At 39.8% G+C, this 16,488-nt stretch overlaps 1 protein-coding gene across 1 annotated transcript in view; it reads right to left on the minus strand.

Moving 5' to 3' along the window:
• LOC138646079 (bile salt export pump-like) overlaps nucleotides 1-16,488 on the minus strand; it is a 78,141-nt gene that overhangs the window by 5,954 nt on the left and 55,699 nt on the right. Inside the window, exons 16-22 of the mRNA XM_069735548.1 lie at nucleotides 14,212-14,382; nucleotides 10,982-11,183; nucleotides 7,100-7,178; nucleotides 5,582-5,714; nucleotides 3,534-3,701; nucleotides 3,110-3,214; nucleotides 2,875-3,036 (exon numbers count right to left, since the gene is read on the minus strand). Coding sequence (XP_069591649.1) covers nucleotides 2,875-3,036; nucleotides 3,110-3,214; nucleotides 3,534-3,701; nucleotides 5,582-5,714; nucleotides 7,100-7,178; nucleotides 10,982-11,183; nucleotides 14,212-14,382 — 1,020 coding nt within the window. The remainder of the gene's footprint in view (nucleotides 1-2,874; nucleotides 3,037-3,109; nucleotides 3,215-3,533; nucleotides 3,702-5,581; nucleotides 5,715-7,099; nucleotides 7,179-10,981; nucleotides 11,184-14,211; nucleotides 14,383-16,488) is intronic.

The following is a 16,488-nucleotide window of genomic DNA, read 5'->3' on the forward strand; positions in this document are numbered from 1 at the left end:
GGTTGTCCTCACTGATAGGAATGGTCATCAATTCCAGGTCAGTTGGTCTGGGGGTCTGACCCTTTGTACACGACCATCAACTGCTACTAGGTCCGAAGGCAGTCGGATGTAAGAAGTGAACAGAGCTGAACCATACAGACCCATACAGTATGTTGTGGCCATTACCGAAAACTGCAGATTGGCTACTATTCGCTGCAATACAGCTAATCTGCAGTTCTCTGCTGCGGCCACCACACAATGGAGCGGCATTATTCCACTCCATTCACTTTTTAGATTCGTCCCCCTACCTTGCGTATCAACCTGGGTGTCTAAGAATTAGTGATGAGCAAATCAATTAATAATGAATCTAATTTGTTATGATTTTCAAAAAAAATCTAATAATTTAGAATCTTAATTTTAAGGGATCCATTTCGCTGGAAGGGATTAAGATAAAAAAACTTTCCTCATCTTTTCTTGCATCACCTCCAACACTGCTCTGGGTCTTCTGTTATTCCATCTCTCCATTTTGCCTTGGAAGCCAATCGGAGGCTGGTGATGGGTCTCACTTGGCCTCAATGCCGGAATGAAATAATGGAAAAACAGAAGACCAGGAAGCTTTATCATCATCAGAGGCGGTGTAAGGACCGCTGAGTATTTTTTACTTTTTAACCCCTTTCCTCCCCTCTTAGATAATAAGGGGAGTTTCGATATGGAAATTATTTATTTGGATCAAATCTTATCTGCTGGGTGAATAAAAGGGATGTACCTGACCGGAATTTTGGGAGATTCACTTAGGTCATCAATATCTTTAGTTCAGAAAGCCCCCTTTAAAGGTGGCATCAAGGTAATATTTCCTTTTTTGCCCTATACGGGCTCAAGGATTTCACAGAGGGGGTCAACACTTACTTTTATAAGTCAAAGCCATAAATGTTTACTACACTGGTGGTGGCCATACGTATTAATGGGGTTGACTTATGCCTTGATAGGGCATATGGACCTCATGAAAAGGAGTTTCCTGCACAGGACCCACTTCTATACCAGTAGCTCACATTTTGGCAGGCTGGAGTCGTCCTTATGTTACATGGATTAATTGTATGGCCTCCATAGATTTTGGAATTCTGAAAGGGGTTGTCTCTGATCCTTTAATTATTCCAATTCATTACAGAATTTCTAATTATGGCAAAAAGCACCGCACTTTCGATGAAAACTTGTTTAGTTCCAATGGTACGTTAAGGCTGGAGACAACATATTTGGGCATACGTCAGCCATCTATCTCTCAAGTGCCCAGTCTAATTTTCAAGAAATGCGACACTTTTTGTCACTTATGAGGAATCCATTCTGTTTGATTGAAAGACGTTCCCTTTATTTCCCATAGAAATAAGATATTAATTCACTCTTTATGTAAATTCTAAACCCTAAAGGCCAATTATTCTCACAAATGTCAAACAGATTGTTTTCAGTGATTGTAGGATCTGGAAAAGCTGCGTCTACAGAAGGATAGGTGGCATTTGTCACTGGTAAATTGACAGCCGGAAGGGAAAAAAAAGACTTAGTGTAAACCTATATAGGCTGACAAACAGGAGTGACCAAACGGCTCCCTCAGAACAAATCTGCCTACATTATAAATGATTATCAGGACAAGAATAACACACTGTTTCTGATTTTATCCAAGTGCTGAAAAATCGTGACAGTTACTTTTTCCATTTTGGTGGCAAAACTGATCAAATTGGCTGGAAAATATAAATGTTTGTGAATCAGATCTTAAATGGGATATCAAGTTAAACATATTAGATATTGGTCCAAAAGCTTAAATTTGACCTGTCACCTTATTTCACGAGACAAACTGTATATATTATTAAGTAGCTTTCTCATAAATGAAGAGACTGGTGGAACATGTCAGAAAAGCTGTATAGTCCTGATATTTGGATGATAATTTTATAAATCCAGCTATGAAAATATAGAGCACGAGTCCAAGCGTATTCAGTCCCTGCCCACCCAACCTGAGTGTCGACCTCAGTGTGTGCTGAGCAGTGTGAGATATCAGCAGCAGCATAGGAGGAGGGACACTGAGGAATTGTCAATTAAGATTAGAAGGTGGCTTTTTGTCTTTGAAAAAAGGATTATACAACCATTCTAAAGGTACCGTTACACTAAATGACTTACCAACGATCACGACCAGCGATACGACCTGGCCGTGATCGTTGGTAAGTCATTGTATGGTCGCTGGGGTGCTGTCACACAGACAGCTCTCTCCAGCGACCAACGACTTCGGCATCGTTGAAACTGTCTTCAACGATGCCGAAGTCCCCGGGTAACCAGGGTAAATATCGGGTTACTAAGCGCAGGGCCCTGGTTACCATTATAAAAGTAAAAAAAAAAACAGTACATACTCCATTCCGTTGTCTGTCAAGTCCCCCGGCATCAGCTTCCCGCACTAACTGTGTCAGCGCCGGCCGTAAAGCAGAGCACAGCGGTGACGTCAAGAGTTATTTCTACTCTTGTAAGACAGTGCCATACGGAGACTCTAACATAACACAGAGATTGCCTAGAGAAAATCCCAAACTCTGTGCACATGGCTCTGCCTTCCAAGTTAGAACCTGACAATTTGTATAGGGACTGATTATTTGCACAGGTCAGAATAGAACATAAAACAGTGGCATAATTATAGTGGTTGTGTTGGTTGTCATCTCACCAAGAACATGGAACCTGAACAAGCCTGAAATGGAGGAGACCAATGCACCCATAATCATTCAATGCTAAGGAAATATCCAGGAAAAATCCATTGCTGAAATCTTGGACTGTTTCCGGATTCCACTTTCCAAAACCCAAATCAATGTCATTCCAATGTTATTTTTTATTAAGTAGGATTAAAAAAAATGTGTTCCCATTACATACCCCTTGTACTTGTGACGCATCTGTTGCCAGTCTTGTGGTTAAAGCTCCTGGACTGTTCTTAGGGTCATCAAACCAGCCAATCTCTTGCCCCATCATGGCTTGGAAGCCAATCTTACGTAGTCTTCTGGTGAGTAATTCTCCTGACTTAGCAAATGTGTATCCCTAAAGATTGATGAGAAACAATCGCACAATGGTCTGACCATGGTATTCATCCCAAAACGTAAATAATACTTACCTGTAAGAACTGTGTCAGAAAAGATACGACTCCAATGAGAACAAAAAGTACACAGATACCATTGATTTCATTCCTCTGCTGTTCCTCATCTGGTAGAGAGAACGTCTGTCAGAAAGGAAACACGTATCAGTGCGATCGATAGATAGATAGATAGATAGATAGATAGATAGATAGATACAAGATAGATAATAAAAAGATAATAGATAGATGATAGATAGATAGATAGATAGATAGATAGATAGATAGATAGATAGATAGATAGATAGATAGATAGATAGACATAGATAATAGATAGATGATAGATAGATAGATAGATAGATAGATAGATAGAGATAGATAGATAGATAGATAGATAGATAGATAGATAGATAGATAGATAGATAGATAGATAGACTGTCTGAATTATATGAAAGTGAGTTCTTACTCCAAGAATCTGACTGAAGAGCAAGGCATACAGAGGGTTGACAGCGCCATTCACAGCAGCTCCAATGGAACCAAGTAACATATATGGCCACTCAGGAGCGTTGTATTTTAAGATTCGGGCAACCGGAGCTGGCTCAACATCATCATCATCATCATCATTCACAATGCCCTTGGGTAAAGCATAGAATATTTATTTATATAATGGTATATTTTTATTTGTTGTGCTATACTTTTTTTATATACAAATCTTACAAAGAATCAGACAATGTAGAAATGTAAAGTTTGACTGCAGAAATATATGGCTTTTATCCCCAGTTCCTGCCAATTGCTAGAGACTTTGAATAAAAGTCCATTATTCCAATACCAAAACCAATAGAGTAATTCAATATTGGTTTTATAAACCAAACATTGCATTTATTATATAGAGAAAATTAAATATTTTCAATTTATTTTATATTTGTTTTTCTATTTTATAGTCTTCCTTTTTACCCTGTTTTCATAGCGAAAATATTTCAAGGGAACCCGTCACCTGAAAATACTCTATTAATCTGCAGATATGGGGTCAGTCTGCAGGTTAATAGCGTTATTATGCTGGGCGGCACCTGCCCTCAGCCTAATGCAGCTGGGAGAAAATTAACTATATTTTCCCTGGCAGCGTTCCCGTTTTAGTCACAGGGGCGGTGCCAGCACTGGTTCAGTCAGCGCTCTATGTATACAGTGTGGCTGCCATAACCACACCCCTGACCCTGATTGACAATTGGCACCAAAGGCTGTGAGTGCGGTTACAGCCGCCATTCTGTATACTTAGAGCGGTGACTGAACTGGCGCCACCGGAGCCCCCATGACTGAAACTGAGCCCATGGTCCTAACTGACAGCCAGCCCCAATACAGTGTCAATGTCAGTCAGGGCCAGGGGTGCAGTTTCAGTCAATGAGAGCAGCACCAGTACATGTTCAGTCACAGCTCTAATTATACAGAGTAGAGGTTGTAACCGCACCCCCGGCCCTGACTAAAAGCTAGCCCTAATGTCGAGGGTGTGGTTCCAGATGCCACTCTTTATTCTAAGATAATTGACTGAACTTGCACTGCCCCATAAATGAAAACGCGTCCCCGGCCCTGACTGACACTGGTTCTGCATTGAGGCCAGCTGTCAGTCAAGGTTGGGGGGGGGGGGCAGTTACAGCCACCGCTTTGTACACTCAGAGCGGTGACTGAATCAGCGCCGATGCCGTGCCCATGACTCAAATGGGAACACTGCAGGAGGAATAAAGTTCCTTTATTCCCCAGCAGTGCTAGTGCAGGTGTCGGCCAGCTTGATAACGCTATTAACATGCAGTATCTGAACCTGCCCAGCGCCCATACTTAGACCCATGCTCCCAGAAGGAAATTAAAGGGACACTGTCACCTGAATTTGGAGGGAACAATCTTTAGCCATGGAGGCGGGGTTTTCGGGTGTTTGATTCACCCTTTCCTTACCCGCTGGCTGCATGCTGGCTGCAATATTGGTTTGAAGTTCATTCTCTGTCCACCATAGTACACGCCTGCGCAAGGCAAGATTGCTACTACGGAGGACAGAGAATGAACTTCAATCCAATATTGCGGCCAGCATGCAGCCAGCGGGTAAGGAAAGGGTGGATCAAACACCCAAAAACCCCGCCCCTGTGGCTGAAGATTGTTCCCTCCAAATTCAGGTGACAGTGTCCCTTTAACTTTATTCCCCTGGGCAGCATATGGGCGGCGCTGGCGTGGCTTCAGTCACCACTCTGTGTATGGAAAGTGACATTAGTAACCATGCCAACAGCACAGACTGACAGCAGCTCAGCATTAGAGCCGGCTGTCAGTCAGTGCAGGGAGCGCAGTTGCAGTAACTGGTCTGTATACATAGAGCAGTGACTGAACCCGCGTCGGTGTCTCCTCTATGTTTAGAACCTGAACACTTCTGAGGAAATAAATTTAATTTTCTGTATAGTGACAAGATGTTGCATGAAGACCCATGAGCCACAACAATTTGATTTAAAAACAGGATGATTTTACCATTGCATTACTTACCTTCTTTATTTTGTCTGTCTCATCATACTGAGATGGGGGTTGTAAAACCTCGGCTGTGTCCTGTACTGTCAAAAATGGAGTGTCAGGGACTATATTTGATAGCTGAGATCTTGAGCGATTACGAATAGAAGCACTGCAATATCAAAGGATATATATATGTTAGGATTCGGCTCTGCTGGTTCCAGAACAGTCATACTTGCAGTTGAGTAAGAACTAGAGTGTCAGATACACGTCTGTGAAGGAGCAAAAATGTCCTGGGCCTCATCAGAATTGTAAATTCCAGCCTAGCGAGGAGATGCATTCAGCGCAGGTGGCACTGATAAGAAGATGTGCAGAGGACCAGACGGGTGACTGGGAGGAGAGCAGGGGTCGGAGATATCAGGGTATGGTGAGAATTAGCATTTTTTGTATTTGAAGATTTGAAGCCCAATTCCACCTCCTCCTACTTCACTGACAACTTCTATACTGTGTGACTGCAGGCAAAGGAGGCATCAGCCAAGCAGGAGGAGGCAGTGCTGGGCAGGGAATAGAGCTGGGGTGGCAGAGGCTTCAGACCCACAATAGCTCTTCAGCCTTATTTGCATATGCAAACACTGACTTCTCAGTAAGGGAGTAACATATAAATAGTTTTGGGGGTCAAATTCTGCTGACAAATTCCCTTTAAAAAGGGAATAGGAGATGGGGTTCAGAAACTTCTTCCATTCTTCCATGGTAAAAAAAAAAAAAAAGCAATAACTGGTCTATAGGTTAGCAAGATACAGGGATCAGATGGAACAGATTATTTCATTTTTCTAGACTGTAAATATGGAGATCAATAGGTCTGTATGGAAGCTGGAATCAGAAAATGGTACAGTATGTTTAACATATGATTCTTGAAGATGATTCTTATTTTTTACTTTTGATCTATTACACCAATAAAGTATACTTTCATAATATGTGGGGTTTTTTTTTTCAATTTTTGATTGTGATTTTAAAATAGTTTTGGCAATATTTTAAACAGAAAGTTTAGATTTGAAAGGAATAATAAAGGTTTCTGCAAGGAATTTGTATGTTTTCTCTGTGTTTGTGTGCGTTTAATAAAGGTTCTCTGATTTCCTTCCACACTCCAAAAACCTACTGATAGGGAATTTAGATTGTGAGCCCCAATGGGGACAGTGATGTCTATAAAGCGCTGTGGAATTAATGGTGCTATAGAAACAGGTCATAATAAATAAATGAATCTTTATGACACATTACGTGCGTCTTGTATAATTACACCTATTTTATATGACCTTTCCCTATATTCAATGATGGAACAATTCTTTCTTTTTCTTAGAAGTTCTAGTGCAGGTATTAAGTGTCAGGCTTCAAGTGTACATTAAGTCACAGAAGAAAAATGACATATTAATAAAGTAAAGTTAAAGCATTGAGCGCCCCATACATTAATTACATCTCCGTTCAAATAATTACATGTATTCACCATCACTTGGTATTCAAGACATCTGTGAACTTTACAAGCCGCTCATCGGCTAAGCCTACCGTAAGCTTGACTGATAGCTGCCTCGTTTGAAGGATTGAACTTTCTCCAATTTGGGCTCCTCAAATTCTTTTTCTTCATCTTAAAAAAAAAAGGAAGAATAAAAGGAAATAAAGTTTGGACATTTATAGATAGAATCATCTAAAATTTTACAAGAAATTTGTATATTTTGGTATTTACTGCAAAACATTTTTCAACTCAGCTATGCTGCTAAAAAAAACCTTATAGGTCTGTGCTTTATTAGAGAGATACAGGGACGTAACGATTGCGGTCACGGCGTGTGTGACCATGACAGGGCCCTGAGGCGGAGCTCCAATTTTAGCTGGATGTGCTCCCAAAGATGCATATTCAGTTGTAATGCACTGCCAAGTCCTTGCACGGCAAAATATGCAAATCAGAGGTCGGCAGCTGACGTTGGAGTGCAAGTCACCGGCTGTGCATGGTCATGACATCTTGCGCTGCCTGTCGCTTGCTCTGTCAAGTCTGCCACCAGTTTCTGCGCTGGCTACAGAAGAGGACATTGCACTTCGTGGGAACGGAAGAAGGTGAGCAGAAAAGTCAACATATATACCAGGATGGGGGATATATATACCGGGATAGATGATATATATACCAGGATGAGGGATATATATACCAGGATGGGGGATATATATACCAGGATGGGTGATATATATACCAGGAAGGGTGATATATATACCAGGATGGGTGATATATATACCAGGATGGGTGATATATATACCAGGATGGGTGATATATATACCAGGAAGGGTGATATATATACCAGGATGGGTGATATATATACCAGGATGGGGGATATATATACCAGGATGGGTGATATATATACCAGGATGGGTGATATATATACCAGGATGGGTGATATATATACCAGGATGAGTGATATATATATACCAGGATTGGGGATATATATACCAGGATGGGTGATAAATATACCAGGATGGGAGATATATATACCAGGATGGGTGATATATATACCAGGAAGGGTGATATATATACCAGGATGGGGGATATATATACCAGGATAGGGGATATATATACCAGGATGGGGGATATATACACCAGGATGGGGGATATATATACCAGGATGGGTGATATATATACCAGGATGGATCATATATCAGGATGGGTGATATATATATACCAGGATGAGTGATGTATATACCAGGATGGGTGATATATATACCAGGATGAGTGATATATATATACCAGGATTGGGGATATATATACCAGGATGGGTGATATATATACCAGGATGGGGGATATATATACCAGGATGGGGGATATATATACCAGGATGGGGGATATATATACCAGGATGGGTGATATATATACCAGGATGGATGATATATATCAGGATGGGTAATATATATATATACCAGGATGGGGGATATATATACCAGGATGGGGGATATATATACCAGGATGGGTGATATATATACCAGGATGGATGATATATATCAGGATGGGTGATATATATATACCAGGATGGGGGATATATATACCAGGATGGGGGATATATATACCAGGATGGGTGATATATATACCAGGATGGGTGATATATATACCAGGATGGGTGATATATATACCAGGATGAGTGATATATATATACCAGGATTGGGGATATATATACCAGGATGGGTGATATATATACCAGGATGGGAGATATATATACCAGCATGGGTGATATATATACCAGGAAGGGTGATATATATACCAGGATGGGGGATATATATACCAGGATGGGGGATATATATACCAGGATGGGTGATATATATACCAGGATGGATGATATATATCAGGATGGGTGATATATATATATATATACATACCAGGATGGGTGATATATATACCAGGATGGGGATATATATACCAGGATGGGTGATATATATACCAGGATGGGGGATATATATACCAGGATGGGGGATATATATACCAGGATGGGTGATATATATACCAGGATGGGTGATATATATATACCAGGAAGGGTGATATATATATACCAGGATGGGGGATATATATATACCAGGATGGTTGATATATATACCAGGATGGGTGATATATATATATACCAGGATGGGTGATATATATATATATATATATATATATACCAGGATGGGTGATATATATACCAGGATGGGTGATATATATACCAGGATGGGGGATATATATATACCAGGATGGGGGATATATATATACCAGGATGGGTGATATATATATATATATATATATATATATATATATGTATATATATATATATATATACATATATATATATATATATATATATACCAGGATGGGTGATATATATACCAGGATGGGGGACATATATACCAGGATGGGGGATATATATATACCAGGATGGGGGATATATATATACCAGGATGGGTGATATATATATATATATATATATATATATATATGTATATATATATATATATATATATATATATATATACATATATATATATATATATATACCAGGATGGGTGATATATATACCAGGATGGGGGACATATATACCAGGATGGGTGATATATATACCAGGATGGGTGATATATATATATACCAGGATGGGTGATATATATACCAGGATGGGGGATATATATACCAGGATGGGTGATATATATATACCAGGATGGGTGATATATATACCAGGATGGGTGATATATATACCAGGATGGGTGATATATATACCAGGATGGTATATGCTCTCATACTGGTCCCCATGTCTCATGTTGGTCAAGCTACTTCTTCTTCATGAGATAGTTGGTACAAGCAATTAGCTGCAGCAGACACATGTCGTTGTCTATATGACCAAACTAGGTTCCCATCTCTGGTCCTAAAGGACAAATACTGTCACTGCAGTTAGAGTAAGCAGGGAACCACTGGGAGACATGACCAACAGTCTAAGGGGAGTGACGAGGGATTCTTAGGTGAGTGTATATTTTTGTTACACATCTCTAGGTTACTTTTTAAACCCAAAAAAAGTAGAATTTAAAATCAGTAAAATATCTATGTGGTAGATTGGTTGATAGATAATTTACAGATTTTAGATTTATCTGTAACCTATCTAGATCTATCATTTAGCTAATCACTATTACCTATTTATTTATGAAATATACCGTATCCACCAAATATCTGTTTGTCTAGCTTCTTATCTTTCATTCTATCTATGTACAGTTGCACTCAAAAGTTTACATACCCCGGCAGAATTTTTGTTTTCTTGGCTTTTATTCAGAGAATATGAATGATAACAGCAAAATGTTTTCTCCACTCATGGTTAGTGGTTGGGTGAAGCCAGTTATTGTTACACTACTGTGTTTTCTCTTTTGAAATCATAATGACAACCCAAAACATCCAAGTGACTCTGATCAAAAGTTCACGACCTCATTTTTTAATACCGTGTATTGCCCCCTCTAACATCAATGACAGCTTGAAGTCTTTTTTTTTTGTAGTTGAATAAAGACCAAGAAAGCAAAAATTCTGCCGGGTATGTAAACTTTTGAGCACATCTGTACCATCTGATTTATTTAAAACTTATCTTAAAATTAGGAAATCTACAAGAAGCCATAACAACAATAACTGGTTTGTACAATTGTAACCCAAAGTTTCTGATCTGATGGACAACAAAGAGCTCCCTATACCAGTTGCCAATGATTGGGACCCTCCAACACTGTGATGAATTATTTTGTTAGCACATATTGAATACTTTTTTTTAGAGCCTCCTGATTTGTACTTTGGAGGGTATAAGGGGGTACATGTGGAGCTGTGTTACAATTCGCTAATTTAAAGGAGACAGATCTGCTCATTGAGTTCCCTTAGAAAGAAAACATTGCAATTACGCTCAGAAAAAAGGTATCACGTACTTCCTTTCTCCATTTCAGTAAGCGCTTTATCTCCTTGACTCTGTAGCGTCACTAGAGTAAAATACACTCCTTTTCTCTCCAGCAGCTCATCGTGGGTTCCTCTCTCCACCGCTCGGCCGTGCTCAAATCCAATGATGACGTCTGCATTTTTGATTGTGGACAATCGATGTGCAATAGAAATGGATGTGCGTCCAAAACGAACCTAATCACAAAACATTTTGTATCCTAATCACATGTTATATGCAGATGCGTCCACTGGTGATGAGCGAACATGCTCAGGTAAGGAGTTATCTGAGTATGCTCGGGTGCTGAGTGTCTCCGACAAGCTCGACAAATATGTTTGAGTCCCCGCGGCTGCATGTCTCATGGCTGTTCGACAACTGCAATACATGTAGGGTAAGTCTAACAAACAGGCAATCCCCACATGTGTTGTAACTACCGAACAGCCTTGACACATGCAGCCGCGGGGTCTCGAACATATTTTTCGAGTACGCTGAAGACACTCTGATAGCACCCGAGCGTGCTCAGATAACACCTTATCCAAGCACATTCGTTCATCACTGGTGTCCACCCATACCTTTCTCCAAGTCTCATTACAATTTTTCACAGCACAAGTTCATGTCACAAGCACTGAATGGCCACAAAGAGCATAAACATCTCCCTAAAGAGTATCACAAAATATTTTTTTCATTTCTTTTAAACTGGTCATCTGGCGCAAAACATCTCATCAAATATTGAGCCAAAAGGAGGTAACAAAGGACACATGCATTCCCTCACTTTACATATAATTACCCAACAAATAAGAGCTCACTATACTGAAATATAAAGCACGAAGGAGAACAATATGGGATCATCATGTACATGGTTTAAACTAATATTTAATTCAACTTGGTATAATATGTATAATTCTTATATAGGATTTATTTTCTATAGAGCTCCATAATCTATCTTCTTATAGTCTATTCTATTTTTCATTTGTAATATATTGGAATTAAACATAATCTTTCTTCTGTGGATAATATTTTATCATCATTGTAATTCCTAAGTCATAAAATCTATTAATAATAATATTTTATAGTTTATATTGTATTTACAACTACAATGGAGCACAGGCGTACATTCTGTAGAAGAGAGGTGCCCTTTGGTAAAGCTCAAACTGGGTCACACATTATGTTGCCAGGTTTTGATACCTAAGGAACAGTGGCGTGTGACAGCTAACATCAGGCATATTTTTTCATGACCCGTAGACCAATGCCTATCCTTGTTTGCATAATTACATCACATAGAGGTTATCCACACCGAATAGTAAAAGGGATGGGATCCGGTTGGGTTCCCTGGCTGTCTCTATGGTCTAGGTGGCAGCCGCATGTTATTAAATTGCTTTAATTACTTAAACATCATGAAAATAAGCAAGTTTACAACTAGCTTGCCTTTTCTAATGGTTGTCATTTTCCTGCAATGAGAACTCTTATTTTACATAATGTTCGGCTGGTTTCCAAGGAGCTCGACCTCCACAGCCTGGCTGTGTGTGCACTGTATTTATATTCCAGCAGAGCAGTTAACTCTTAACATACCAGACTGTTCCCTCTATCTCATTGATTTCTATATAGCAGTTAGCTGCTCATCTTCCTCCCCCTCCATCTCAGCTCCTGACTCATCTTCTCTTATCAGTACTGTAGTCACATTCTCCCCAGTATTGGTAGCTTCCAGACCAGTTTTCATAAGCACTGGACTGAGTCCTGTGCTTGGTTAAAAGCTCTTTTATCTTGATATGTAAATTTAGTGATAATAGTGTAGACTTAAGGGGGAGTCACACATAACGATATCGTTAACGATATTGTTGCAACGTCACGCTTTTGGTGACGTAGCAACGATCCCGCTAACGATCTCATTATGTGTAACAGCGACCAACGATCAGGCCCCTGCTGGGAGATCGTTGGTCGTTGGGGAATGATCAGGACCATTTTTTGGTCGCTTATCACCCGCTGTCATCGCTGGATCGGCGTGTGTGACGCCGATCCAGCAATGTGTTTACTTGTAACCAGGGTAAATATCGGGTTACTAAGCGCAGGGCCGCGCTTAGTAACCCGATATTTACCCTGGTTACCATTGTAAAAGTTAAAAAAAACAGTACATACTTACATTCTGATGTCTGCCACGTCCCCCAGCGTCCACAGGATTAAAACTGCTTTCGGCAGTGTAAGCACCGGCAGTAACAGCGGTGACGTCACCGCTGTGCCCTGCTTTACGGCCGGCGCTGACACAGTGCAGGGAAGCTCTCGGCAGCAGCGCGTGCATTAGCAGCGCTCTTGCCGAAAGCAGTTTTAACTCTGTGGACGCCGGCGGGGGTCGTGACAGACATCAGAATGTGAGTATGTAGTGTTTTTTTTTTTTTACTTTTACAATGGTAAACAGGGTAAATATCGGGTTACTAAGCGCGGCACTGCACTTAGTAACCCGATGTTTACCCTGGTTACCCGGGTGCTGCAGGGGGACTTCGGCATTGTTGAAGACAATTTCAACGATGCCGAAGTCGTTCCCCTGATCGTTGGTCGCTGGAGAGCTGTCTGTGTGACAGCTCCCCAGCGACCACACAACGACTTACCAACGATCATGGCCAGGTCGTATCGCTGGTCGTGATTGTTGGTAAGTCGTTTAGTGTGACTAAAGCTTTAGAACAATAATATTCCATTAATGTGTTGCGGCAGGACAAAAACTTCTGTCCAGGAATATCATTCAAGGAGAAGCTCCTGCTCCCCAAGCATTGGAAATAAGGAGCTACACCTTTAAAACATTTGTCCATTATATTTTCACTTTATTTCCACTAAAACTGGAGGTATTAAAGTGACAATCAATGGATTCACACGTACCATACACCATATACCGTATCAGTGCTTCATCTTTCATGCTTCATCTTTCAGGAGGGGACATTATGTGGCATTGTGGCCAGTAATCTACTGCAGTCTTTATATTCTATCAAAACTGCAATAATCTCTCTTCCTGAATGGATCGAATGTGAAGGCTGCAACCAATCAGTAGCCACTTATTGCCTGCAGTGATCACATCCCCCATCAGAAAAGGAAAGGAGAGTGATGGATCTGTGGGGGTTCAGTAGGTGAGTATCTGCTCTTCATTGTTTTAATAACCTTAAGGGACCATTTTTGCTATAACGAAAAATATAGGACTATCCCTTTAGGATTTATTGCTGGGGAGTGTTAGCCAAGCTTTACCTTATCTAAGGCCTCTTGGACAATGGCTTCACTTTCATTATCCAGAGCAGATGTGGCCATGTCAAGAAGTAGGATCCTGGGATTCCTGACAAGGGCCCTGGCAATGGCAATTCTCTGCTTCTGCCCTCCGCTCATCTGTCCACCGCCTTCTCCAACCATGGTGTCAAATTGCTAAAATTATAAATAGTAGTGTTATAATCTTATGGAATATTTAACGATGACTAAATTTGTATATACTATATCCCATATGCACAAATGCACGACCTCTAACAACCTGAAGTGAAATGCAAACCAACAAAGGAAATGAATGCTGCAGAAGATTTTTCACGGGACCCTTTTTATAGCCCCAATGTTACATAGATAGAACAGTTTAAGAAGGACTGATGTTCATCAAGTTCAAGTAAAGAAGAAGAGAGAAAACGGATAAGAAAAGGTTCAGGGGTAAATTCTAGAAATTTGTTTCCCTCTGATCAAGAGGAAGGGAAATAAAATAAGGCATAAGCCAAATTGCCGTGCCATAAAGGAGGAAAATGTCTTGCCTTCTTGAGATTCGATCAAACAGGATGAAATAAAAATCATATATGGTGTTTTGTTTTAAGTAATCATCTAAGCCTTTTTTGAAGCCATCAACTTTTCCCTCTTTCACCTTCTCACATGGTAGCCTACTTCATTGATTCACATTTATCATGGTAAAGAATCCTCATCTCCTTTAGAGATTGAATTTTTATTGTCTCCAATCGGAGGGAGCGCTCTCTTCTTTATCATATAATGAGTACAGTCCATTTATATATAAATTACTTATGTGTCCCCTAAGACATCTTATCAGAAACTTACACCCCTTCAAACCATTTGTAAACTGTTAAAAGATTAGCCATTTTCTCATTCTGTGACCTGAAAATAAAGCTCCAATAGCAAGAAATCACATTCTGAATTTCTGTATATATAAGAAATTCTGTTTACATAAGAAGTGAACTGTGGACAGATGTGTAGTGTTTGAAGGTCCTAAGGTTCATTTAATTCCTGTCATCAGTTCTAATCAAAAGTCAGAATGACATAGCAAAGTTTGGACATGTTTAGACATGTCTTGCTAGACTAAGAAATATATATGTGAATTAAAAGGATATATCAAGGTGGTCCCTGATTTCCCCATCACTCCTGAGCAGTTGTCTTGCAGGGTCTGCCGGACCTGGTCTTGTCAAGCACATCTCCAGTCACTTCAAATCTTTTTTTAATTCCTTGTACTTGACACTGAGACACATTAAAGGTGCCAGCCACCTCTGCAGCGGATCTGGTCTTCAGCCTCTTGATAATCCAGGCTTTGGTCATAGGGTGGATTTTTGGCATGTTGTTAGAGCTTAAGTTGCAGTTCAAGTGAAGGTCTGGGATGCTGGGATTCTTTTTATACACACACACTACTTAATCGATCATTTACTGAGCACAGGTGAGGATGTAAACGTGGATTGGGTGCAGTATATGACAGGCGACAAAACTTTTGTCTTGCCAAAATCTGACCATTCTGTGTCCATTAAATGATCAATATTTCTGCATTGATGCCAATTTATTTTCTTAACCTAAACCACATTTCGGAGGGTTTCAGGTTTCAAAAAAATAATTTATACAACCAATGGATGAATATAATGTCAGGTTATAAGCTTTTATTTACATAACATGGATAAGCGACATAACTTCTGTCAGGGAGGGTAATTATAGAAACAGGTGCTTCTCTCAAAATTAGAATTTCATCAAAAAGTTAATTTATTTAAGTTCTTCAATACAAAAAGTGAATCTCATATATTATATAGAGACATTACAAACAGAGTGATCTATTTCAAGTGTTTATTTATGTTAATGTTGATGATTGAATGAATGAAATTGATGATTGATGATTGAATAAAAACCCAAATGTAATTATCTTAGTAAATTAGAATACTTTATAACACCAGCTTGAAAAATGAATTTAAACTCGAATTGTTAGTCTCCTGAAATTTTTTGTTCAGTGCAACACAGGTACACGGATGCAGCGACACAGATGCGCAGAGCAAGGGTTAAACAATTATTCACTTTATCAATACAGGAATAACCTCCTCGCAGGGATAAAAACAAGGGAAATACAATTAAAGGGTTGAGGGTTAAACAGGATAACAGTAATTCAGAATAACAGTCTGTCAGTTTCACTTATCGTGACTCGGTTGTCCGTTTCTCTCTCCCAGAGTCTGATGGCTGTGTAGCTGCAGGCTGAGGTCGGTGCTGAGTCTTTTGGCTTCCCCGCTTAACAAA

The sequence above is a fragment of the Ranitomeya imitator genome, chromosome 7 (assembly GCF_032444005.1).
Source record: "Ranitomeya imitator isolate aRanImi1 chromosome 7, aRanImi1.pri, whole genome shotgun sequence".
In the NCBI taxonomy this organism is placed as follows: Eukaryota; Metazoa; Chordata; class Amphibia; order Anura; family Dendrobatidae; genus Ranitomeya; species Ranitomeya imitator.